Raw genomic sequence first — 26,329 nt, 5'->3', positions numbered from 1 at the left:
TACATGAGTATATACATTTGTCACAAGGCATAGAGTTACTTCCTTAAGTCAGGAACATTTTAATTTATATTAATTAAAACAATATCAATATTTTAGGGTTTTTTTTGTTTGGTTGTGGGGCCTGGGTGCAGTCCTTGAGCTCTTTTGCTCAAGGATGGCACTCTATTACTTTTAGCCACAGGTCCACTTCCAGTTTTTGTTAATTAGAGATGAGTCTCTCAGGGACTTTTCTGTTTGGATTGGCTTCAAACTGCAACCCCTACATCTCAGCCTCCTGAGTAGCTAGGATTACAGGCATGAGCTACCAGCACTTGGTAATACCAACGTTTTTATTTTGTTTTATTTTGTGGGCCATGGAGCTTGAAATGTACTGGGGGCCTGGATGGTGTCCCTGAGTTCTTCAGCTCAAGGTTACTGACCTACCCTTAGAGCCACAGCCCTACTTCCCATTTTCTAATGATTAATTGGAGATAAGAGTCTCAAGATCTTTTGTGCCCAGGCTGGCTTTGAACCTTGATCCCCAGATCTCAGCCTCCTGAGTAGCTAGGATTACAGGCATGAGCCACCACACCTGGCATAACAATGTTTTTTGTTTTTTGTTTTTTTTAAACTGCAAATACATACAACAAAGGAAACATGAACTTCATGTTTGGGATCTTTTCCATAAAGGTACATACATGAGTTAAGCTTTCTGAAAGTTCAATACAATTCCATTATCAGGATCTATTTATTTTTTTAGAGATGAAGTCTCACTAGGTTGTCCAGGCTGGTCTTGAACTCTTGAGTTCCAGTGATCCTGAAGATGTTTTAAGCTGCCTAAATATCTCTGCAATATGTTTAGTAGCATTTACCTACAGTCTCAGAAGGAAAAAGATAAGCTGTGACTGAATAATGCTTATGTCGTTTAATAAGCTTTTATTTTATTGGAATAAGCAATAACTGTATATGCATAAAGATCAAAAAGAAAAATCCCTCCCTGGCTTAGCATCTGAGGCCTTCCTTAGATGTGACAAATTCTTTTCAGAACTTACCCCTATGTTAAGAAGCCCCTGACTCACCTGCCTTCCCTGCCTGGGCCCAGATGGCAGATCTTCCTTTCCAGTGCTACACTTGACACAGCATTAGCACCTCCACAGAGTCTCCTGCATAGGTCTGCTTGTGGTTTTTGGGCTTTTTGCTTATTGTTGTTTCTAGTGGCACTTGAGTTTGAATTTAGGGCTTTATGCTTGCTATTGAACTCTTTTACCTCTTGAGCTACTCTTCTATACATGGATCTGCTTTATTTTTAGGTGGTGGTTCATACATAGACTGGGTTAAGGCATATGTAGCCTTTTGTCAGATTTATAGCTGATGGACAAGATTTGTTAAGTGAACAATGAATGAATAAAGAATTTGCACCGGGCACAGTGGCTATTCATGTGGCTGAGATCTGAGGGCCAAGGTTCAAAGCCAGCCCTGGCACAAAAGGACTTAAAAATTCTTATCTCCAATTCACCTCTAGGAAACAGAAATGAGCTGTCTCTCAAGGGTAGGGAGCAGAGGAGGTCAGGAACAATGCCTGGGACCAGGGGTAGGGCGGTAGCCTTGAGCTGAAGAGCTCAGAGACAGTGCGCCCAGGCCCACAGTACAAGCCCCATGACCCACAAAAAAAAAAAAAAAAAAAAAAAAAAGATCTTGTGTACTGTTTTTGGCCTGTGATATGACTGAATAGCAAATTGGTGAGGTGAACAGAGTCCCCAGCAAATTCTGTTAAAATTTCTCCCAGGAAATGAATTAGACAGACTGGGAAAGTGGCCTGTCTAGTGGTAGAGTGCTTGCCTAGTGTGAATGATGCCTTGGCTTCAATTTCTCAGTACCACATACACAGAAAAAGCCAGAAGTGGTATTGTGGCTCAAGTTGTAGAGTGAGCAAAAGAAGCTCAGGGACAGGGCCCAGGCCCTGAGTTCAAGCCCTAGGACTGGCAAAAATAAAACCAAACAGACAAAAATGTAAACAACATGCAATTAATGAATTCTCTACCCTTATAGAATGGGACCCAAAAGGAGTTCTAGGGCATTGCATTCTTAAGACTAATTCTGGAATGTGTGACCACTTCATGTGCCCTTCTCTTCTCTGCTCCAAGCCTCAGGGACTAAAACTACTTGCCTTTTCTTCTAAACTGCCACTCAGGAAGGCCACCAATCTACAACCCAACCTCTGCTTGTACCTCTTTGTTCCTCTTCGATCAATCAACCTGTTTACCATGTTAGAGACAGAGAACCAAACACAAATATGAGGAAGTTACAAACTACTAAGTAAGTAATCTTTCAAAATCCCATAGTTACTTCCAGTTGCCACTGGGACCAGCAGTAACCTGACCCCATTTTGATATGTTAGTGTTTTATTTATTAAAACAACTAACAAGCTGAGTACTAGTGTTTCAGACCTATAATCCTACTACTCATAAGGCTACTCACGAGGCTGAGATCTGAGGACTATAGTTTGAGGCCAGACTAAGCAGGAAAATCTGTGCAATTCTTATCTCCAATTAAGCATAAAAATTAAAAATTCGGAAGTGGCATTGTGGTTCAAGGGGTAGGGCCGTATCCTTGAACTGAAGAGCTCAGGGACAGCGCCCAGGCCCAGAGTTCAAGTCCCACGACCAACAAAAAAAAAAAAAAAAAAAAAATTAAAAAGTCACAGTGGCTCAAGTGTAAGAGTACACCAGTTTTGAGCAAAAAAAAAAAAAAAAAAAAAAGCCAAATAAAAGCTGGAGGACCTTAATTCAAACCCAGGACACACACTATTTTAATCACTGTGCCTTTTTTTGTTTTGTTTTTGTTATGGGCTTGAACTCTGGGCATGGGTGCTGTCCCTGAGCTCTTCAGCTCAAGGCTACAATCTGACCCCTGGGCCTGGGCTGTCCCTGAACTCTTCAGCTCAAGTCTACTGACTTACCCTGGAGCCACAGTGCCACTTCTCTTTTTCTAGAGGTTAACTGGAGGTAAGAGTCTCATGGTTGTAGTGCCTAAGCTGGCTTTGAACCTCAATCCTGGGGTCTCAACCTCCTGAGTAGCTAGGATTACAGGCATGAGCCACTCTGCCTGGCACTCTCTGTGCCTATTTTTACAGATATTTCTTCCTCTTCCATATTGGGGAAGCAACCCAGAGCCTAATTTCTGGTAAGCCAGTGCTCTACCACTCAGTAACATTCCCAGCCTTCATTTTTTTTTTTTTTTTGGGTGGGTCATAGGGCTTCAACTGGGCCTGGGCGTGGTCAGTGAGCACCTCAACTTCAGCGGACTATTGCTCTACCCCTGGGACTAGATGTTGTCAAAGCTACCACTCTACCCTTGAGCCAAGCCTCACTTCCCGTTTTCTGGAGGTTATCTGGAGATAAGAGTCTCAGGTCCTTTTAGGTCCTGGCTGGCTTTGAACCTTGATCCTCAGATCTCAGCCTCCAGAGTGGCTAGGATTACAGGTATGAGCCACAGCCTGGCTCAGACTTCATTTTTAAATCCTTATACAAACTCTTTATTGGAGATAGAGTCTCATGAACTTTCTGGCTGATTGCCTTCAAACTGCGATTCTCAGCTCTCAGCCTTCTGAATAGCTAGGATTAGTCATAAGCCACCAGTGCATTCTTGTTTATACAAATTTCATAGTAGAACTCAAATCTTTAGTGACTCAAGTATACAGATATAAAATACACATACCTTTGCTACGGAAGCTTTATTCATTCAATAGAGTATACCTGGAAAGGCGTCCTGCCAATTATGAGACATCTGCACTGAACCTAAAACACAGACTTCATCATATATTCTTATCTAAGGTTTTTTTTTTTGATGATTCAGGTAGTAAAGTTGAAAAGGGAAAATTGAACAATCTCTGGAGATGATACTAAGCAAGGCTAGCTGGGACAGAGAGCACACCTTTACCTTCATTAAGACTGAATGAAAATAGAAGAGCAAAATATTGGAATCAGATTTAAGTAAAATATTTTAAGCTATAAGCTTAGCATATAAGAGTGCAAGACTTAGATGAGACTTGACCTCACTGCATCTGGATCTTAAATTCAGCTAGCCTTCAAGCTGTGTTGGCAGTAACAGATAAAGGTAAAAATGTCACCCTCATTTTTAAAGGACTCTTGATTACAAAACTTTATGTGGACATCTAACATGGCCACTTCATTTGCTACCAGCAGCCAAATGGCTGTTTCCATTTCATCTGTTTTTGACTAAACTGGTGTGGCCAGCCAATAATAATTTCAGATATATTAACTTTATAGGGCTGAGAGTTTGGCCTAGTGGCAGAGTACTTGCCTAGCAGGCACGAAGACCTGGGTTCGATTCCTCAGTACCACATACATAAAAAAAGATGGAAGTATTGCTGTGGCTCAAGTAGTAGAGTGCTAGCCTTGAGAAAGCCCAAGGACAGTGCTCAGGCCCTGAGTTCAAGCCCCAGGACTAGCAAAACAAACAAAAACCCCACAAGCTTTTTGATTCCAAATATTTAAATGTGCTAGTATATCCTTTCATATGTATTAATACATAACTATGGATTAACTTCCACCTTACACTAAGCCTTAATATACTTAATTTTTCCTAAGTTCCCTTAATTTTTATTAAATCAGTACATTAAAAAAATCATAGGTTCTGAATTTCCTCCAATTATAAAACAGTGAGATTATTATGTCCATATTATCATACTATTTACACAAAATAATGCCTAATGACCAAAAAACATAAGACTTAAAATAAAATTAGATGGGTTCTAAGCATTTCTGTGACAGCACACAAATAAAAAATATGTATTTTCTTGATAACAAGTTATAGATGGACAGGGTGGCTTATGCCTGTAATCCTAGCTACTCAGGAGGCTGAGATCTGAAGATCAAGGTTCAAAGTCAGCCCCATGACAAAAGGACCTGAGACTCTTATCTCCAATTAAACTCTAGAAAAGGGGAAGTGAGTCTTGGCTCAAGGGTAGGGTGGTAGCCTTGAGCTAAAGAGCTCAGGGACAGTTCCCTGAGTTCAAGCCCCATGACCCACAAAAAAAAAAAAGTTTAAGTCATATTTTTCCTCTCAAATTGTTCTTCCCAATTTAATTGGAGAACAAATTTAAAGTGTCATTGTATTTACAGGTTCACATTTCTTCTTAACCCACATGTAGGGATCAAATACCTGAAGGAGTTGGAATTTTATGAATACAGCCAGGGCAGCAGTGCAGAGACTCATGAACAAAAACATCACAGTCCACACAGAAAACGTTCTGGCAAGCAGCACAAATGTAGACCTGCAGCAGAGAAAGCAAAGTTAATAATCAAAATCTAAGACTAGCCTAATTTGCTCTGTGTGTCTACCTTCTAGTCAACTTCTGCTATCCACCTACCTACCTACCCACCTAGCTTAGTATTAAATATTCTCACAACTAAGGCAACTGATTTCCGTGTTAAATTTTAAAAAGAAATGAACTCCTTTCTCAGACCTTTATCTATTATAGGACAATAGAACTTCCTTTCTGTGTGTGTGTCTGTTGGCTTGTCCACAAGACCTAGGCACTCTATTAGCTTTTTAGTTCAAGGCTGGTAGCTAACCACTCTGGCTCTTTAGGTACCTTTGTAGAGATAGAAGTCACACTGACTTTCCAATTTATGGGTTTTTGCTGGTTAAATGAAAGTAAAAGTCTTATGGACTTTCCTGCCCAAGCTATCTTCAAATATCAGTGCTCAGATCTGGGCCTTCTAAAGTAGCTAGGGTTATAGGCATAAGCTACCACCACCTGGCTATAATTTTTTCCCCATGGTCTCTTTATCTGCTGTAATTATATTTATGGGAAATAAGCTAATACGTCACTCTATGGTCTTTAACAACCTATTAAGTGTTTATTATACTGTTTCCTCAGTATTTCTTTCTTTTTATTCCAATCCTGGAGCTTGAACACAGGGACTAGAAACTGTCCCTGAGCTTCTTTTGCTCAAGGTTAACATTCTACCAATTGATCCACAATTCCACTTGCTGGCCCTTTTGGTGGTTCTGAGGAATCACACATACTTTCCTGCTCTGAGCTATGATACCCATATCTCAGCCTCCTAATCACAAGTGTAAACCACTAGTGCCCTTTCAGTATCCTTTCCTTTTCCCTTTCCTTTTCTTTCGTTTCCTTTCCTTTTCCCTTTCCTATTTCCTTTCCCTTCCCTTCCCTTTCCCCTCCCTCCCTTCCTTCCTTCCTTCCTTCCTTCTTTCCTTCGTTCCTTCCTTCCTTCCTTATGCTGGCACTGGGGCTTGAGCCATTAGCACCCACCTCTTAGTACTTTCATATACATTATATACTATTTAGAAAAACCAATGAACTTACATGTTGGTCTTCCAATTGTGCCTGACATCCATAACAAAACCTGAAAAAGAATCATTTTTTTATAATTCATTCATTAAGGGCTGAGAGTGCTTGCCTAGCATGCATGAAGCCCTAGGTTCGATTCCTTGGTAACATACACACAGAAAAAGCCAAAGTGGCGCTGTGGCTCAGGTGACAGTGTTACCCTTGAGCAAAAGAAGCTCAGGGACAGTGCTCAGGCCCTGAGTTCAAGCCCCAGAACTAGCACACAATTTTTTTTCTTTTGTAGTTAACTGCATGTATTCCCTTTCCTACAGAATTGCTTTTTTTTGGGGGGAAAGGGGGAGAGGGAAGGGAGGTTATGGGGCTTGAACACTGGGTCTGGGCACTGTCCCTGAGCTCTTCAGCTCAAGGCTAGCATTCTACCACTTGGGTCACAGCACCACTTCTGTTTTTTTTGGTGGTTAATTGGAGATAAGAGTCTCACAGACTTTTATGCCTGAGCTGGCTTTGAACCACATTCCTCCAATCTCAACCTTTTGATTTTTTTTTCTTTTTTTTTTTTTTTTTCTGGGTCATGGGGCTTGAACTCTGGGCCTAGCCTCTGTTCCTGAGCTCTTCAGCTCAAGGCTACCACCCTATCCTGGAGCCAAGCCCCACTTCCTATTTCTAGTGAATAAGTGGAGATAAGAGTCTCAGGTCCTTTTGTGCTGGGCTGGCTTTAAAGTTCAGTAACAGTGTACTTGTAATAGATACAGATTAAATGAAACTTGTATACCTTTCTCTTTTATATTCTTCCAGTGGAGTTTCTTGAAAAGCATCCAAAGGAAATAAATGGTGATAAGACCGTGCCAAATGGGGAGCAGACACCAAAGTGAGACCTATCACATAAAACAAAGACATATTTAATTATCATAACTCATAGAGACAATGGCTATACAACTGTATGTACAGCTTAAGCCTATTTTTTTTTGGGGGGGTGGGCAGTCATGGGGCTTGAACTGTGGGCCTGGGTGCTGTCTCTGAGCTCTTCAGCTCAAGGCTACTGTCCTACCCTTGAAAGACAGCGCCACTTCCTGTTTTCTAAAGATTAACTGGAAATAAGAATCTCCAGGTTTTTAGTGGCTTTGAACCTTAATCCTCAGATCTCAGCCTTCTGAGTAGCTAGGATTACAGGGATGAGCCACCATGCCTGGCTTAAGCCTAATATTAAAAATACATTTACGAAAAGTATTTTCTAAACACTATTACTGAGATATATTCCCAGAATGCTAGTGTTTCTAGGACTACGGGTATTAATTGTAGCTATTAAAGGAAACTCCATAATGGAATCTTAGTTTGATCACTAAGTGTGTAATCTGTTTATTTTCTTATAAATGAAACAAAAATTTAAAATTACATAATTTTAATTCATCATTTGAAATCACACACATATATTTTATAAAGGTAAGACTGAGAACATAGTCTACTAGATCTACTACAGTGTCTTTGTGATTATATTCTATTTTTGTCAGCCATGGGCTTGAACACATGGCCTAGGCTCTGTCCCTTTTTTCACTCAAGCCCAGCCCTCTACCACTTTGAGCCCAGCACCACTTCCACTTTTCTGGTGGTTAACTGGAGACAAATCTCATGGACTTGAACCACGATTCTCGGATCTCAAGACTTTTTAGTAGCTAGGATTATAGGAGTGAGCCACTAGCACCTGGCAAACATAAGCCTCTAAAGAAAGAGAATGAGGAAGCTCCTCTATTCTGTTCTTTCTTAGAAGTGGAATATTTGGCATTCAGTGAGAATATTAATCTTACTCTCTAAACAGATGATTTCCATAAACATAGGCAGAATTCAACAGCTATCTTTATTTCAGTACAAAACAGATGGAAAGTTGTTTATAATTCATTTACTTGGTAAATAATAATTAGCTCTTACCACATATTTTACATTCAACTGGAAGCTCACTGTACTTTGCCCGACACTGTGGGCAGAAATAGCCGCCTAATGTAAGCCCAGGCTCAGTGCTGTTATCCAAATGCCTGTGGGAGTACAAAAGAAAAAAAAGACTAGGAATTCATGATAGATTAAAAGCTTACAAAACAGAAAGGAGGTAGAGGAGGAAGAGGAAGAAGAAGAAGAAGAGGAGGAGGAGGAGATTGTAAGAGGTAGGACATTCATGAATGTATACATACATACATACATACATACATACATACATGTGTATCCCACATGCATGTTTCCCTTCATATATATGTGTCTTGAATTATAACTTAAGCAAATGAACTTAAAATATTAACGTATTATCATAGACTATGACTACTTACGCCATGCTGAAAGAAGGTTTTGCATCTTGATCAGACAAAGAAGCAATGGTGTGCTGGGGAAATCCTTCATGGATAAACACAAGTATTGATTATTTTTGTTTCCTTTTTTTTTTGGTATTGATTATTTTTCTAAGCAATTTTACAGTATGAAATTAGAAATTGCTACCAGAAAGCCAGAAAAGCTGCACATGAGCTCTTTTCTGCCACCTACCCCCACACACACTCACACGTCTGTATTTGATGCACTAACTGTAAATCTAAGCTATAATAACAAGTAGAGATGGGCTGGGAGTATGAACTAGGTGTAGAGTGCTTGTGTAGCATGCCCTAAACCCGCGTTCAATGCCTTGGTACCACATACACAGAAAAAGCTGTAAGTGGTACTGTGGCTCAAGTGGTAGAGTGCTATCTTTGAGAAAGCTCAAGGTGGGCCAGGAGTTTGGCCTAGTGGGTAGAGTGCTTGCCTAGCATGCACGAAGACCTGGGTTCGATTCCTCGGTACCACATACATAGAAAAAAAAAGAAAAAGTGAGAAAGCTCAAGGACAGTGCCCAGGCCCTGAGTTCAAGCTCCAGGGCTGGAAAAACAAAACAAAACAAAACAAAAAAACAAGTAGAGAAAGCAAAGGAGAGATCTGTTTATGCACATGACTGCGGATTCCAAAGTGTAGATCTACATTTTCTAATTTAATAACAAATGTTACTAATACAACTGAAGCTTATATTACAAGTGTCTATGTTACTTAAAGCATATATTTCTATGTTACTTTTTGGACCAGCCAAACATTCCATATATATTCTAATCTCAGAACTCCTGTTTAAGAGGAACAGAAATCAAAAAGAAACTTCTGTCAAGCCAGGTGAGGTGCCTCATGCCTATAATCCTAGCTACTCAGGAAGCTGAGATCTGAGGATCTTGGTTCTATGCCAGCCTGGGCATGAAAGTCCTAAGTCCGGAACTTTTATCTCCAATTAACCACTAGAAAAGCAAAAGTGGCACTGTGGCTCCAGGGATAGGGCAGTAGCCCTGAACTGAAGACCTCAGGGACAATACCCAGGCCCAGAGGTAGGGCAGTAGCCTTGAGCTGAAGAGCTTAGGGACAGTGCTCAGGCCTTGAGTTCAAGCCCCAGGACAAAAAAAAAAAAAAAAGCAAATAGTATTCTCTGGGTAGAAATGTACAAATAACGTTTAACTTTTCCTGGTCCTCCAAAATTGTTTCAGCATGTGCAATTTTTTTCTGATTATAAAGCAATTTTTAAAAAAGAAACTCTCAAATGCTAAAATAACTTGTCTGACTAATATATACAAAACTTAAATAAAACAATAAACATACCCATACGAATTAGTGAGCATTCAGAACTTGAGCTGGCAGGAGGAGGACTAACATGATGTGTTAGCAATTCTTTATAATGGCTTTCATCCAAAATAACATGGTATGTGCCTAGCAAGAACAAACAGAAGAGAGAGAGAAAAAAATAAGTAATAGCTTTGTAAAAAAAAAAAAGATTACAGTTTTTATGTAAATTCTGTAAAATGTTCAACGCCTGAAGAAAATAAAAAATTTCAAAATAATTTACCTAAATAATCACTTTAAAAAGTCTTATTTAAATAATATTCTAAACTTGCTTTTCTAGGGATGACAGTAATTATAGTTTTGTTAAAAACAGGCTATAAAGCTGGGCACAGTTGCTCACGCTTGTAATCCTAACTACTCAGGAAGCTGAGATCTGAGAATCATGGTTCAAAGCTAGCCCAGGCACTAAAGTCCATAAGACTCATCTCCAATTAACCACCGGAAAATCAGAAATGGAGCTGTGGCTCAAGGAGTAGGGCCATAGCCTTGAGCTGAAGAGCTCAGGGACAATTCCCAGACCCAGAGTTCAAGCCCCACAACAACAACAACAACAAAATACATTATAAGGGTGAGGATTGTGGCCTAGAGGTGGGAATATGCTTCCTATTTTCTGTTGGTTATTTGGACGTAAGAGTCTCACGGACTTTCCTGCCTGAACTGTCTTCAAATCCAGATCCTAAATCTCAGCCTCCTAAAGTTACAAGGATGAGCCATCCATGCTGAACTGCCCATTCCTTGGACTAGAGAATATAGTGTTTTTAGTTTGGTGTAATAAAACAGACTAATAAAGCCAGATTCAGTAACAATTTCTACATAGTAAGGATAACAGAAATATACCGCCAGTTTCACGAGCAAGGACGGTGCAAACCCGAACCTCCGCGGATAATCCAATGACAGACACTCTAATTTTAGCTGCCTTGATGGTCTTTATAAATCCAATGAAATGAAAAGTTTTAAGAAAAAAAAAAAAGAAAAACTTATTAATGTTTGAAAAATAATGCTCAGAAAACTAGTGATAAAATTACTTAAGAACTGTCTTGAGTTGAAACTTTAGTTCTAATGTATTCGTTCTACCTTGATTAGATCATAAATGTTAGATGGATCACAAGTTGTAAGGCTGCTAAAGATGATTAGAACTTCTCTACTTGTATGTCCAGGCATGTGTCTAAAGAAAGGCAAACACACTCCAATTAGGTTAGGTTACACTAGCAAACCACTTACACATGGTCTATGTGTTCCCACCATAGAATGGCTTATCTGCTTCAATACTGCAAGGACATTTAGAACACTGGGCCTTATTCATGGAAGGCTCTATCACTATACAATATTATACCACGTCTCCAGTCCTAATACATAAAATTTCAAAAAGTAAGCTACAAACTTTAATTGGGAGGAGATAGGGGGAAGATCATGGTTCAAGTCAGTCCAAGCACAGAAGTTCATGATACCCCTTCTTAACCAAGAGCTAGCTCACTGCAGTAGCACATGCCTAATACATGTGGGATGGTGAGATTGGGTCACCTGAGCCACAGCACCACTTCCATCATTTTTATGTTACCAAGAAATTGAACCCAGGGGTTTGTGAACGTTAGACAAGCATTCTACCACTAGGCCATGCTCTGGCCCTGACAGTTTTATTATATATACGTATATGCATTTTTTGTGGTACTGGGAATCAAACCCAGGTCCTGTACATGCTAGGTAAGTGCTCTACCTGTGATCTAAGTATTTTCCTTAAAAGCTTCTTAAGAATAAATCTCACCTAACCTGGTGCCAGTGGCTTATGCCTATAATCCTTGAAGTTTGAAGCCATCCTGTACAGAAAAGTCCACAAGAATCTTTCTCTTCAATTAACCAGCAAAAACCTGGGTGAGAGGTATGGCTCAAGTGGAACATAGAGTGGTAGCTAAATAAACTAAGCTAGAGTAGAGTGCAAGGTTATGAGTTTAAGGCAAGGCTTGGAAAAAAAAAAAAAAAGAGGGGGCTAGGAGTTTGGCCTAGTGGTAGCGTGCTCATCTAGCAAGCACAAAGCCCTGTGTTCGATTCCCTGGAACCATATACACAGTAAAAGTCGCAAATGGCACTGTGGCTCAAGTGGCAGAGGGCTAGCCTTGAGCAAAAAGTATCCAAGGATAGTTCCCAGGCCCTGAGTTCAAGCCCAGGAGTCACAAAAAAAAAAAAAAAAAGAAAGAAAGAAGAAGCAGGGCACCAGTGACTCATGTCTATAACCCCAGCTACTCAGGAGGCTGAGATCTAAGGATAACGGTTCAAAGCCAGCCCAGGTATAAAAGTCAATGAGACTCTTACTCCAATTAACCACCAGAAAACTGGAAGTGGTGCTGTGGCTCAAGTGGCAGAGCACTAGCCTTGAGCTGAGGAGTTCAGGGATAGCGCCTAGGCCCAGAGTTCAAGGTCCCCCCCCCAAAAAAAAACAAAACCCACGTTAACCAATTAATACAACTTAACTCATTCTGTATCAAGCTGGGTGTGGTGGCTCATGCCTGTAATCCTAGCTACACAGGAGGCTGAGCTCTGAGGATCATGCTTCAAAGCCAGCCCGGGCACTAAAGTCCAAGAGAATCTCATCTCCAGTTAATCACCAGAAAAGAGGAAGTGGCACAGTGGTTCAAGGGATTAGGGGGGGTATAGCCTTGAGCTGAAGAGCTCAGAGACAGCACCCAAGCCCAGAGTTCAAGTCCCATGACTGACCAAAAAAAGAAAAAAAAATCTGTATCAAGTATAAATAATAAAACAAGCTGGGCATGGGGTTTAGTGTTAGAGTGCTTTTACCTAGCATGCATGAAGCCCTGAGTTCAATTCCTCAGTACCACATAAACAGAAAAGGCCAGAAGTGGAGCTGTAGCTCAAGTGGTAGGGTATTAGCTTTGAGCCAAAGAAGCTCAGAGACAGTGCCCAGACTCTGAGTTCAAGCCTACACACACACACACACACACACACACACACACACTCTCTCTCTCTCTCTCTCTCTCTCTCTCTCTCTCTCTCTCTCTCTCTCTTTCTCTCTCTCTCTTTCTCTCTCTCTAAAACAAAGTACTAACTTTAGAGTTTGCATAGCCATGCTTAAAGAATTATAGAGAGATGGCTCTCCATGGCAGGTCATATCTACAGCTTTCTTCAGAGATGTTATGTGTTTCCTTGGGTTTCCTAAAATAAAAAGGGAATAATTATTTATTTATATTATTTTTTTCTTTTGCCAGTCCTGGGGCTTGAACTCAGGGCCTGAGCACTGTCTTTGGGCTTTCTCAAGGCTGGCACTCTACCACTTGAGTGACACCACCACTTCTGGCTTTTTTGTGTATGTGGTACCAAGGAATCAAACCTAGGGTTTCGTGAATGCTAGGCAAGCACTCTCACCTTAAGGCCACACTCCTGGCCCTAAAAGGGAATAATTTAGTTCAAATAAAAGGCTATACAATGTAGAAACATGTTTCTTCTAAAAAGTACTTATCTTCAGATATTAAAGAACAGATTTTAGATTTTTCAATTTAGATTTTTATCAGAAATGTTTGGTAATCTCACTTCACACTGAAAAACAATAAAAATCTTTTTATTGTCCAGTGACAGTGTCTCATGCTTATAACCCTACAAAGGAGGCTGAAATCTAAGCATCATAATTTGAAGCCAGCCTAGGCAAAAAAGTCCCCATAAGACTCTTCTTTATGCCAGTCCTGGGGCTTAGTGTAAGCCCTGGGCACTATCCTTGGACACTTTTTGCTCAAGGTTAGCACTCTGTCACCTGAGCCGCAGTGTTTTCTATGTATGTTATACCAAGGAATTGTGCATGCTAGGCAAGCACTCTACCACTAGGCTATGCTCCCAGTCCCCCATTGAGACTCTTATTTCCAATTAACCACTCAAAAACTAGAAGTGGTCACATGGCTCAGGTGGTACAGCACTAGCCTTGAGCACAGAGAGGCTCAAGGACAGGATCCAGTCCCTGAGTTGAAGGTCCCTCTCCCCGACTACCACCTCTCTCTCTCTCTCATATATATAGACAAAGGCTGCCCATATCCTGTGGCAAATCACCAAGAAGATGGTTAAGCAATTCATAGCTTTTTAATATTGTGTATAGGTCTAATGAAGGAGCAAAAAAGTCCGAGATTCTTATCTCCAATTAACCACCTGAAAACAGGAAGTAAAACTGTGGCTCAAATGGTAGAGAACTAGCCTTGAGGAAAAATGGTCAGGGACAACACCAAGGCCCTGGGTTCAAGCCCAAGGACAGGCAGGTGTGTGCACACACGCACGCACACACAAATGTTTTATCCTTTTAAAAATACAAACATAGATGATAACATACACAGGCTCTATGAATATACACATAAACTGACTAAAAGGTACGTATATACAGAGGAATCCCAAGTCATAATTCCTCTGAATAATTAATGTACTATTTATCAAAATGAAGTAGGGGAAGGATTAAAGGGGGAGGTACCAGAATGGAGGTAAGGTAAGCAAATATAGTTATTATATTCAATGTACATTATGTAAAAATGAACTATGTAACCTGAGGGTAAGGACAAGAGCAGGGAAATGGAGGAGAAAGATGGCAGGGATGACACTGATCAAAAAGCATTGTAGTTATAACGACTTTTGAAATTATAACCTTTTTGTACAACTACTTAATTAAAAAAAAGTTCTCTCTCAAAGAACACTATTTACTATGTAGACCTCTACTTGTAAATCAACCAGTTTAACGGGTGGGAGATTATTATTCAACAGTTTCATCTGAAAAGCATAGAGAAAACTTTACTTATTAAGCAGTCATACTGACAAAGTCACAAGAATAATTAAGATTTCAACAAGGTCACAAGAATAATTAAAGTTAAGTCCTTGAGTCCCGTGAAGGTAATCTGATGCATACCTGAGAGCTCAGTCAGTTTTTCAGCTCTTTTACTCTTAGTCACAATTATTCCAATCTCAAAACAAAAACAAAAATAATTATCACTTAAATATATTGAAATATTTTTCTTAGCAAAAATTTAGCTAACAAGTGGCGCTGTGCCTCAAGGGGTAGGGTGGAAGCTGAAGAGCTCAGAGACAATGACCAGGGCCCAAAGTTCAAGCCCCATGACAAAAAAAAAATTAGGTAACAAAATTAATAACTACAAAATGAACAATGTATAAGTTTTTTTTCTCAAAGTGTTTCTCACAGATTTAGCTATCAGTAAACAAAACACACGTTTAACTTTAAATGACTTTCTTTGCTGTTTTTTTTTTTGTCAGTCATGGGGTGTTGAACTTAGCAGCTAGGTGACGTCCCTACAATCTTTTGCTCAAGGCTGGTGCTCTACCACTTGGAATGGTAACATCACTTTCGGTGGTTAAAGATAAGAATCTCAAAGACTTTCCTGTCCAGACTGGCTTTAAATTGCTATAGTCAGACCTTAGCCTCTTGAGTCACCAGGATTACAGGTGTGAGCCACCAGCCCCAACTAAATAATTTAATTCTTAGAGCTATTCAGCTTTTTGTTTCTTTTTGTCTGTCATGGTGCTTGAACTCTGGAGCTGGGTGCTGTCCCCCGAGTTCTTCAGCTCAAGTCTAGCACTCTACCAGTTTGAGCCACAGCACCACTTCTGGTTTTCTAGTGAGTAATTGGAAATAACTGTCTCACAGACGCTTTGAACCACAACCCACAGATCTCAACCTCCTGAGTAGCTAGGATTACAGGTATGAGCCACCAGCGCCCAGCTATTTTGATTTTAATTGGTAAGTGTACCAGAAATAGCTATATAGTTTAAAATAATAATTCATAGAAAAATAAGCAGCAAAATAAGAATCCAATTCTAAATTCTGTCACATACCTGACTGATTGGATTTTGGTCAAAATATTCTTCTACAAAGTATTCCAATAACTGTTAAGAGAAAATACACAAATACCACATAAGAGCAAACCACAAACACCAGGGATGATCAGTATTTGTGAAAACTATCTATTGAGTAGCACTTCTCATGGTTTTAATTTTTTAATTTTTTTTGTTTATGTGGTACTGAGAAATCAAACCCATGCCTCATGCATGCTAAACAAGCATTCTACCACTAGGCCACATTCCATTCCTAGCCCTCTAGTAATTTTTAAACTCACAGATTTTCAAGAAAGGTTCAGTTGTAAAGCTATAAAATAGTAAAACCTTGTAGTTGAAGTGGTGAGCAATAAGACAGGATTCAGCTAGCTTTAAAAGATGGATCTGAGCCAAGCAGAGTACCAAATCCCTTTAGCTCTACATATTTGGCAGGCAAAGCAGAAGAATCTCTATTGTATTTTATTTTTTTGCCAGTCCTGGGGCTTGACAAAGCAAGAGCTTTTGGGGGTAAGGAGTGGGGACAGAACTGGGGCTTGGGGCTGGGAGTTTGGCCTAGTGGTAGAGTGCTTGCCTAGCATGCACAAAGACACCGGTTCAATTCCTCAGTACCACATACATAGAAAAAGCCAGAAGTGGTACTGTATCTCAAGTGGTAGAGCTCTAGCCTTGAGAAAGCCCAAGGACAGTGCTCAGGCCCTGAGCCCAAGCCAAGGACTGGCAAAAAAAAAAAAAAAGAAAAAAAAAGAAAAAGAAAAAAGAACTGGGGCTTGTACTCTTGTCTTTTCTTTTTTTCTTTACTTTTATTTTTTGGTCAGTCCTGGGACTTGAACTTCAGGGCATAAACACTGTCCTTGGACTTTATTTTACTTAAGGATAGCATTCTCCCACTTGAGCCACAGTGTCACTTCTGGCTTTTTCTATGTATGTGGTACTGGGAATTGAACACAGGGCTTCATGCATGCTAAGCGAGCACTCTACAACTAGGCCAAAATCCTAGCCTTACCTGCCATTTCTATGCAAGGATAGCAATTAACCACTTAAAGAACACCTCCATTTTATTTTATTTTTGGGGGGTACCAGTGTTGGGGTTTGACCTGAGACCTGGGTGATGTCCCTCAGCTTTTTCCTTCAGGGCTGGCATTCTACTATGTAAGACACATTTCCAGCTATTTAATGCTTAACTGGCGATAAGAAACTAACAGATTTTCCTGTGAGGCTGGCTTACAACTCCACAGCAATCCCCCCTCCTCTCTTTTGTGGGTCATGGGGTTTGAACTTCGATTGGGCACTGTCCTGAGCTTTTCAGCTCAAGACTACCACCCTTTCCCTGGGTCTGGGCATTGTCCCTGAGCTCTATGGCTCAAAGCTACCACCCTACTCTGGAGCCATGGCCTACTTCCTGTTTTCTAGAGATTAACTGGAGATAAGAGTCTCAAGTCCTTTTGTGCCCAGGTTAGCTCTGAACCTTAATCCTCAAATCTCATCCTCCTGAGTAGCTAGGATTACAGGCGTGAGCACCATAACCTGCTTTTTTTTTTGTTATGGGGCTTGAACTCTGGGCTTAGACGCTGCCCCCTGAACTCTTCAGTTCAAGGCTACTGCCCTACTCCTGGACCTGGGTGTTGTCCCTGAGCTCTTCAGCTCAAGGCTACCACCTTACCCTTTAAGTCACAGCACCATTTCCAGTTTTGTAATGGTTATTTGGAAATAAGAATCTCACAGACTTTAGTGACTGGGCTGGCTTTTAACTGCAATCCTCAGATCTCAGTCTCCCAAGTACTAGGATTACAGGTGTGAGCCACAGCACCCGGCTACATGGCAATCTTTATAGACCTCAGCCTCGAGTAGCTAGGATTACAGATCTGAGTCATAGGTACCCAGCTCCAGCTCATTTCTGTTTCGTTTTTGCTTTTTTTTTTTTTTTTGGGGGGGGTGTTTCTTTGTTTTGGTCGTTCTTAGGGATCAAACTCTGGGCCTACGCACTGTCCCTGAGCTCTAAGCTCAAGGCTACTGTCCTGCCCCTTGAGCCACAGCACCGATTTTCTAGTTAATTTGAGGTTAACAGTCTCACAGACTTTTTGTGTCCTTTTTGTGCCCAGGCTGGCTTTGAACTGATACTCAGATCTTAGCCTCCTGAGTAGCTAGGATTACAGGCATGAGCCACCAGCATCCAGCTTCATTTCTGGGTTTTTGCTGGTTATTTAGGTACAAAAGTCTCAGTAATTTATCTGCCTGAGCTGGCTCTGAATTGTGATCCTGATATCAGTTTCGAGAGTAGTTAGAATTACAGGCATGAGTCACCAGCACCCAGTCTAGGACAGGGAATTTGGGAAGGAAGGAAGGAAGGAAGGAAGGAAGGAAGGAAGGAAGGAAGGAAGGAAAGAAGGAGAAAGGAATAAAGAAAGAGGCCAGGTATGGTGGCTCACGCCTATAATCCTAGCTGCTCAGGAGGCTGAGATCTGAGGATCAAGGTTCAAAGCTAGCCAGAACGGAGACTCTTGTATACAATTAACTTCTAGAAAATGGGAAGTGGGACTTGGCTCCAGGGTAGGGTGGTAGCCTTGAGCTGAAGAGCTCAGGGACAGAGGCTAGGCCCAGAGTTCAAGCCCCATGACCCACCAAAAAAAAAAAAAAAAAAAGGAAGGAAAAAGAAAAAAATACAATAAATTTTTTGTTTTGTTGGTTTTTTTTTTCTTCTTTTAATATAAACCATGTGTGGGTAGAATTGCTACCAGACCATTTGCAGGAAACTATAAAGCAAAACAGTTTTTATGGCTTTCACTTGTCACTACCCCATGTCAAGACCATCTTACTTTGTGATCAGTACAAAAAGCTTTTTTTTTTTTGCCAGTCCTGGGCTTGAGCTCAGGGCTTGAGCACTGTCCTTGGACTTTCTCAAGGCTAGAGCTCTACCACTTGAGCCTCAGCACCACTTCTGGCTTTTTGCTATGTATGTGGGGTACCAAGGAATCGAACCCGGGTCTTCATGCATGCTAGGCAAGCACTTTAACCAATAGGCCAAACTCCCGGCCCCTACAAAAAGCTTTTTTAAAAAGAAAGAAAAACATATAGTACCTCATTATATTTAGAATAAATTTAGATGATGTTATTATACCTTTAAAGTACATGTCAGTCTGTTAGGCTTTAAATCTTGGTCTTCCATTGTTCTTGATCCATCAACTACCACATAAAGATGGCGCATCTGCCAGAGAATGGAAAGAACATGACGCAATCACCAGAGACAGTTTTTATTAATAATTAAAAACTTAATAGTCATGTGTCTTACACATATATTTTAATTATATTAAAAAAGAAAAAGATTACTGTTTTATCAAGGTAGAATATTTCCCTAGTTCAAAATAGTTCTGTATCACTAAAAAGACCAAAACATACCATTCCGAGTCGAACTTGTCCATGGTGCTCAAATACTCTGCAAAAATTATGTAGATATTTAAATGAAACACCATGTACTGACAAAACAAACCAAAAAACTCAACACGGGAGGAGGGAAGTGGGAGAAAAACATGGGAAGGGGTATCAATGTTCAAGAAGCAATGTACTCACTACCTGACAAATCTAACTGTAACCCCTCTATACATCACCCTGACAATAATAAATTAAAAAAAAAAAAGCATAACAGCCTTGTAGCTAGTATTCATTAGGTAGCAAAGTTAATTATTCCCTTTTAGAAACATGTAATGTTAGGCACTGTGGGTAGTGTCTAGAGACCATCTCCTTACTGAGGGAAGGCTATGCTGCTAATTCTTTTTCCCTATTCAGACAACTAGGGAGGAGTTTTTCAGAAACACTCAGAAGTGAAGCACTTAGGATGGCTATAGAAAGAAAAACTTAAAGAGTTTCCCTAGGAATATAATCATTAGAGTTTACATACCTTTTCCTCTTTGCCTTAAAGAGAATATCTTCTATTGTAGCTTTAAGAGAGCCAGTTTCATCTTCTTTAAGAATTTCCCTATAAGCATAATTGTTTGAAAAAGTCACCTAAAATGATCAACCCAATGGAAATAAAAACATATGTACAAATATTTGTAGATATTAATAGTCAAAAATTATTTTTTTTTAAAAAAAGGCCTTAATGTTCATCAACTGGCAAGTAGATAAAAATGTTAGACTGAGGGTATGGCTCAAGTAATGAGGCACCTACCTAGAAAGCTCAAGGTTTTGTGATTAAAAAACCCTAGCCCTGCTAAAAATGTATACATACATACGTACGTACATACATATCTACACACACACACACACACACACACACATAACCGCTGGTGGCTCAGGACTGCAGCTTGAGACTCTTTCCAATTAACCAATAAAAAGAAGGTACTGGAGCTATGGCTCAAATGGCAGAATGTTAATATTGAGCAAAAAAGATAAGGGACAGCTCCCAGGATGAATTCAAGCCAGAGTATCCATGTACACATGAACACATACACATGTACACGTACACACACACACATACGAGCACATGCTCATAGACTCAGAGCCACCAGTGACTCACACTAATTCTAGCTCAAGAAGCTGTGAGTTAGAAGATCACAGTTCGAGAAGCCAGCCTGGGTCGGAAGTTCTGAAGACTCCATCTCCAAAACGACCAGCAAAAAGCTAGGCTAGAAGCATAGCTCAAGTGTTAGCATACCAGGCAAGCAAGCAAGCTGAGTGAATGTGAATTTGTGAATTTAAGCCCTAGTAATACCAAACTTTTTAAATATACTCCAATAATAAAACTGAGTACTAGTCACCAATACAAAAAACAAACAAACCAGGAATGAAGTACTTGATAATGCATACTACAACACAAAATTGAAAGATTTCAAAATTGAAATGCTAAACACAATAGGTGATATGAACATGTATATGAAATGTCAAGAAAAGGTAAATACACAAATATAAAAAGATTATGGTTGTCTACAGGTTGGGAATATATTTTATTGTAATTGAGCTTGAAGAATCTTACTGGAGAGGTCAAAACTTTTTTTTGGTCAGTCCTGGGGCTTGAACTCAGGGCACTGTCCTTGAACTTTCTCAAGGATAGCACTCTACCACTTGAGCCACAATACCACTTTCAGCTTTTTCTGCGTATGTGGTATAAAGGAATTGAACCCAGGACTTCATGCATGGTAGGCAAGCAGGCCACACACCCAGCCCCAGTTAAAATGTTTTAAAACTAGTTTTGACAATAGCTGGATAACCTAGTTAAGTTTTATAAAATAATAAAACATTGGGAATGGCCAGGCGTGGTGGCTCTCACCTGTAATCCTAGCTACTCAGGAGGCTGAGATCTGAGGATCAAGGTTCAAAGCCATCCTGGGCACTGAAGTCTGTGAGACTCTTACTCCAATTAACCACTACAAAACAAGAAGTGTTGCTTGGCTCCAGAGCAGGGCAGTAGCCTTGAGCTGAAGAGTTTAGGGACATCGCCCAGACCCAGAGTTCAAGTCCCATGACCAGAAAAAAAAAGGATATGTGTAAGTTTTAACAATATGTGAAATATACTTCAGTACAGTTGAACTGGAAAAAAAAGAGAGACTTGGGGCTGGGAGTTTGGCCTAGTGGTAGAGTGCTTGCCTAGCATGCACGAAGACCCGGGTTCAATTCCTAGGTACCATGTATATATAAAAAAAAAAAGGCCAGAAGTGGTACTGAGGCTCAAGTGGTAGAGCTCTAGCCTTGAGAAAGTCCAGGGTCAGTGCTCAGACCGAGTTCAAACCTAGGACTGGTTAAAAAAAAAAAAAAAGAGAGAGAGAGACTCTAAAACAGTGATACTCTACTTACCATGTTCTCTCATAGCCTCCTTCCCATCGCTTTGCTCTTTCAGGTTCTTCATCCATGTTTTTAAAATTATCTATTATGCGACACTGTAAAAACATATCATGAATTTTCTAAAGATGTTGCCTATAAAATGCAGTTTCAATTATTTGAAAGTAATAAACAGTAAAAAGAAAAACCAGAGTATAAGGTTGTTTAATTCATTGTGGTTTAGTCAATAATTGATGGAGGAAAACTATTCATGGAATTTTTCCTAATTTCAATAAGCAATGTAGATATTTATGGGCAAAACTGGAAACAGAAATAAGCATTGGGGGGGTGGTTATCATGGGGCTTGAATTCCAGACCTGGGCACTATCCTTGACCTTTTTTTTTTTCATATATTTTTATTGTAATTAGTAGAAGGGTTACATATATTCACCAGATAGAAGGTGCATTACTTCACAAACATTGATACCCTTTCTCATGTCTTGGTCCCCATTTCCCTCCCCCCACATCTGCCCCTCATCTTGTTTTCCCCCCTTCCCATTTCAAATAACCAAATAAGCATATATACAAGGTAAAATACTGCAACAATATGAGATAACCAAGGGACAGCAAAAGAGATGAGAGATAACATAGTACATTAAGGACAACAATCACTCATTATATGGCTTTTGTTTTTATATCCTGGAGGTCCTTTCATTTAGCGTCATACTATATGGCCTTATGTATCTAGGTTTTTCTCTATTGTAAATCTCTGCTAGTAGAGCCCAAGGTTTGTACTGATTATGACAAATGAGGGAAACCATTGAGCCTATGTTCCTTTGAGTCTGGCTTACTTCACTTAATATGGTTTTTTCTAAGTCTTTCCATTTCCTTACAAATGGGGCAATGTCATTCTTTCTGACAACAGCATAGAATTCCATTGTTGATCCACTCATTAACTGAGGGGCATCTGGTTTGGTTCTATATATTTGATATGGTAAATAGTGCTGCAATGAACAGTGTTGTGCTGGTGGATTTAGTATGTCCTTGTTTCTGGACGACTGTGGAATTGCTGAGTCATAGGGGAGCTCTATGTTTAGTCTTTTGAGGAACTGCCATACTGTGTGGTTCAATGAGTTTGTACTCCCAACAGTGTAGTAGCAATCCCTCCTGGCCACATTCCCGCCAGCATCTGTTGTTATTAGATTTCTTGATCCTGGCCATTCTAACTAGAGTGTGGTGGAATCCCAGAGTTGTTTTGATTTGCATTTCTTTTATGGCCAGAGATGTTCAGCATTTCTTCATGTGTCTACAGGCCATTCTAATTTTTTTCCTCAGAGAAGACTCTCTTTAAAAGTCTTTTGCCCATCTTCTCTTGATACTTTTCATTCTGCCATAACTCTTTGACATTCTCCCATAATGTGGCCACCAAACTGCCTATGCAAATTAGGTATTCAGAATGCTTAATATCAGAATATTATAACTGCAATTTGTTTCTCTTTAAAGAAGACTTTACTAAAAAGTACATTCTGGACATAAAAATGAGTTTAGTAAACAGTACATTTTAAGGTTGTATCAAAAATGACCTTTTTTATCTGCTCAAGGCTAGTGCTCTACCACTTGGGTCACAGCTCCACTTCCAGGTTTCTGGTGGTTAATTGGAGAAGTGTCCCAGGGAATTTCCTGCCTGGGCAGGCTTTGAATCCTCAGAGATCTGCCTCCTGAGTAGCTAAGATTACTGGTGTGAGCCACCACCTCTCTACAGAAATAAGCATCTTAAGGCAAAAAAATAGGTGGGCTTGGTGGCACATGCATCCCTACAACTTGGGGAACAAAGAAAGGACTCCAAGTTCCAATCTGGCTTGGGCAAAGTTAGCTAGACCTTAGTTTAAAGGCAAAGTAAAAATAGAGCCTAACAGAGGAAGTGAATTCAATCAAAATATATTATATGCACATATTAGCCACTAGAAAACAGGAAGTGGTGCTGTGGCTCCAAGTGGTAGAGCACTAGCTTTAAACAAAAGAGCTCAGGGACAGTACCCAGGCCCTAAGTTCAAGCCCCACACCCAAAAAAGGGGAAAAAATGAAAAAGAAAAGAAAAACAAGTAATGTATATGCACAGTGAAACTCCTTCAGATAATTAACATATATGTAAACTGAATGAGTACATTGTAAAAAAGTGCAATCTGAAGTGTGGGTACTAGTGGGAGGGGTAAGGGTGAAAGAGGAATACAGCCAAAATACCTTATGTACATGTGAAGATGGGGTAATGAAACCTGTTGAAATGGGTATGGGAAAGGGAAATGTAGATAGAAAGTGATGAAGAGGGTATGTCTGATCAAGATACATTGTATGCACACATGGACAGGTCAAAGTGAAACTCCTTGTGCAGCCAACTGATGATAATAAAAATGTGAAAAGAAAAAGACTTTTTGTCACTTTGGTGGTGGCTGTTTGATACACGTTTTTACAAGTAGCCCAGCTGACCTCACAATGCCAGTCTTTCTGAGTGTTGGGATCAGTAGGGTACACTACCATGACTGGTCTCATAAGTCTTAAAAAGTGGCATTTGTAAGTGGATAAGTGTTTATGGTTCAAAATTCAGTATTAGGATTCAAAATTAAACATACAGCTTCGGGACTGGGAATATGGCCTAGTGGGAGTGCTTGCCTAGCACGTACAAACACTGGGGTTCGATTCCTTGATATAACATACATAGAAAAAAACTGGAAATGGTGCTGTGGCTCAAGTGGTAGAGCTCTAGCCTTAAGAAAGCCCAAGGACAGTGCTCAGACCCTGAGTTCAAGCCACGGGCCTGTCAAAAAACAAATCACGTGGCTCACTCACATCATTATCCTAGCTACTCACAAGCCTGAGCTCTGAAGATTGGGGTTCAAATGGTTTCCTCTGTATCACAGGATCAAAAGTAATGAATGTTTCTTTATTATACTCAACTGTATCTTTAATTCTTAAGGATAAAATTAGTGGTAAGAGGAGCCCAAGAAGCAGAACTGGATAATAAACATCCGTATCACACCCATATCTTTATTCTCACCAGTGAAATCTCCCTTCTCACTCCTTACTCAGATTCTTCAGTAAATGAGGGATCAAGGAGACTGAAGTGCCAAGACATTAATGACATACATTATACTAAATTTCTGGTATCAGGCCAGGCGTTTGGCCTAGTGGTAGAGTGCTTGCCTAGCATGCACAAATACCCGGGTTCGATTCCTCGGTACCACATACATAGAAAAAAGCCGGAAGTGGTGCTGAGGCTCAAGTAGTAGAGCTCTAGCCTTGAGAAAGTCCAAGGACAGTGCTCAGGCCCTGAGCTCAAGCCCAGGACTGGCAAAAAAAAAAATTCTGGTATCATTACTCTTCTGTCCTCACTCAAAATTCGTCAGATGATATTCGCCAAGACCACGTCTCTGTGCACCATACTTGCCAGACATAAAGTCTTAAATTCAGTCCTAAAGCAAGTGGTGCCTAGTCTGCAATGGAAGCTTCGGAATCGACTTCAAGCTGGGGTCTGATAGTTCGTGCCTGTAATCCTAGCTATTCGGGAGGCTGAGATCTGAGGGCTGCCGTTCGAAGCCAGCCAAGTCCACGAGATACTTACTTCCAGCTAACCAGCAAAAAGCCGGAAGCGGAGCTGGGCCCACGTTCAAGCAGAACCGACACAAACACACACAAATAATACAAATGGCGGATGCATTTCCTGGAATCCAAGCCCTAGAAAGCTACATTCCCTAGAGAGAGCCGGCGGCCCGTCACAGGTGCTGGGGGCGTGCAGCATTTCCTCCGACTTCTCCTGCTGAACACCACAACGAGAGACCAGCTTCATCACGGTCCTGGGGTTCCGGCCCAGAAACCCCCGAGTCGCAGGGCTTGCGACCTCGCTCGAGGCCGCGCGAATGGAAGTAGGGCCAAGAGTGGAACCCAGGCCGCATTCCTCACGCGCGCTCAGCCTTCCGGGGGAGCCATTCCCCAACCACGGGCCCCGTGCTTCTTCCTGGCTCTCCAGCCCCCGTTCCTTCACCTCCCCCCTGCAGCCAGAACAACTCAGCGCCAGACCTTCACTCCGAATCCCTTCGCACCCCAGGCCCCTGCGTCTGTCAGCCGGCCGGGACTCCGCCACACAGTCGGGGACGAAGGACTCACCGGTCCCGCAGAAAGCACTCTCCGCCGGAAGGCTCCGCCCACCTCCGAGCGCGCTGCACAAGGCCTTCCGGCGCGCGCCGAAGCCAGGAAGAAAGGTTCCGGCTGCTGGGGGCAGATCAGCCAGAGGGGGCGCTGGAGAGCTGACGCACCAGCAGTAGTGACCACAGGCCTTCAGGATGGTCTAACCCCAAACGCCTGGAGGTAGCTAGGCGTTCAGAAGCTGAGCATCCTTCATCCCGGACTCCGAGGAGCTTGGCTTTCTGTCTGAAAGTTTGGGATGAAGAACGCTCAACAGCAGCACAGAACCTAGCTGAAAAGCAGTATGTGTTGGGGATTGTGGCTGCTTCTGCTGCTCAATCAAAAAAAAAGTTTATTAAGTTTATTAAGTAACTTCATGGCCTGCAACAGTTCTGTGCAGGAAGTTACTGCAGGAGTTGGAGCCTCTTCCTTTCCGCATCAGCTCATTCGTCTCATTGCCTATGTTGCTTTGTTGGTACCATAAGCTTCCTCATCTGTGTTCTGACTCCCTCCAAACGTAAGGGATTGGTATACCATAAGGAAAGCCAGATCTGGTTTAGATTTCGGGCACTGACATCCTCATGAACTGAT

At 41.0% G+C, this 26,329-nt stretch overlaps 1 protein-coding gene across 6 annotated transcripts; it reads right to left on the bottom strand.

Annotated features, from left to right (window-relative positions):
- On the bottom strand, positions 1-25,765 carry Gtf2h2 (general transcription factor IIH subunit 2). 6 transcript variants are annotated; one of them, XM_090331786.1, is made up of 18 exons: positions 25,634-25,734; positions 21,599-21,681; positions 19,707-19,784; positions 19,208-19,244; positions 18,930-19,016; positions 15,815-15,865; positions 14,874-14,928; positions 13,048-13,153; positions 11,063-11,153; positions 10,826-10,913; positions 9,968-10,075; positions 8,635-8,698; positions 8,246-8,349; positions 7,095-7,197; positions 6,338-6,377; positions 5,164-5,275; positions 3,697-3,776; positions 1-851 (listed from the first exon to the last, which is right to left on the bottom strand). In XM_090331786.1, the coding sequence occupies exons 2-17, from the start codon at positions 21,652-21,654 to the stop codon at positions 3,721-3,723; spliced, it is 1,236 nt and encodes a 411-aa protein (XP_090187912.1). In that variant the 5' UTR covers positions 21,655-21,681; positions 25,634-25,734; the 3' UTR covers positions 1-851; positions 3,697-3,720. The 6 variants fall into 6 exon arrangements, with proteins under 6 accessions (XP_090187912.1, XP_090187913.1, XP_090187910.1 ...); XM_090331787.1 differs by lacking the exon at positions 1-851 and adding an exon at positions 1,413-2,234 and having other exon boundaries at positions 25,721-25,765; XM_090331784.1 differs by lacking the exon at positions 1-851 and adding an exon at positions 1,413-2,234.
- Between the last annotated feature and the right edge of the window lie 564 nt (positions 25,766-26,329).

The sequence above is a fragment of the Megascapheus bottae genome, chromosome 4, assembly GCF_031878675.1.
Source record: "Megascapheus bottae isolate mThoBot1 chromosome 4, mThoBot2.hap1, whole genome shotgun sequence".
Taxonomy (NCBI): Eukaryota; Metazoa; Chordata; class Mammalia; order Rodentia; family Geomyidae; genus Megascapheus; species Megascapheus bottae.
The sequence above is the reverse complement of the archived record's forward strand: the minus strand, read 5'-3'. Positions and strand labels throughout refer to the sequence as shown.

Coding starts and splice junctions, on each gene's coding strand:
- Gtf2h2 (XM_090331787.1), bottom strand. CDS start 21,654: ATGGATGAAGAACCTGAAAGAGCAAAGCGATGGGAAGGAGGCTATGAG. Junction 6,378..7,094: donor GAAGAATATAAAAGAGAAAG/GTATACAAGTTT, acceptor ATTCTTTTTCAG/GTTTTGTTATGGATGTCAGG. Junction 3,777..5,163: donor TAAAATTCCAACTCCTTCAG/GTATTTGATCCC, acceptor TCTGTGTTTTAG/GTTCAGTGCAGATGTCTCAT.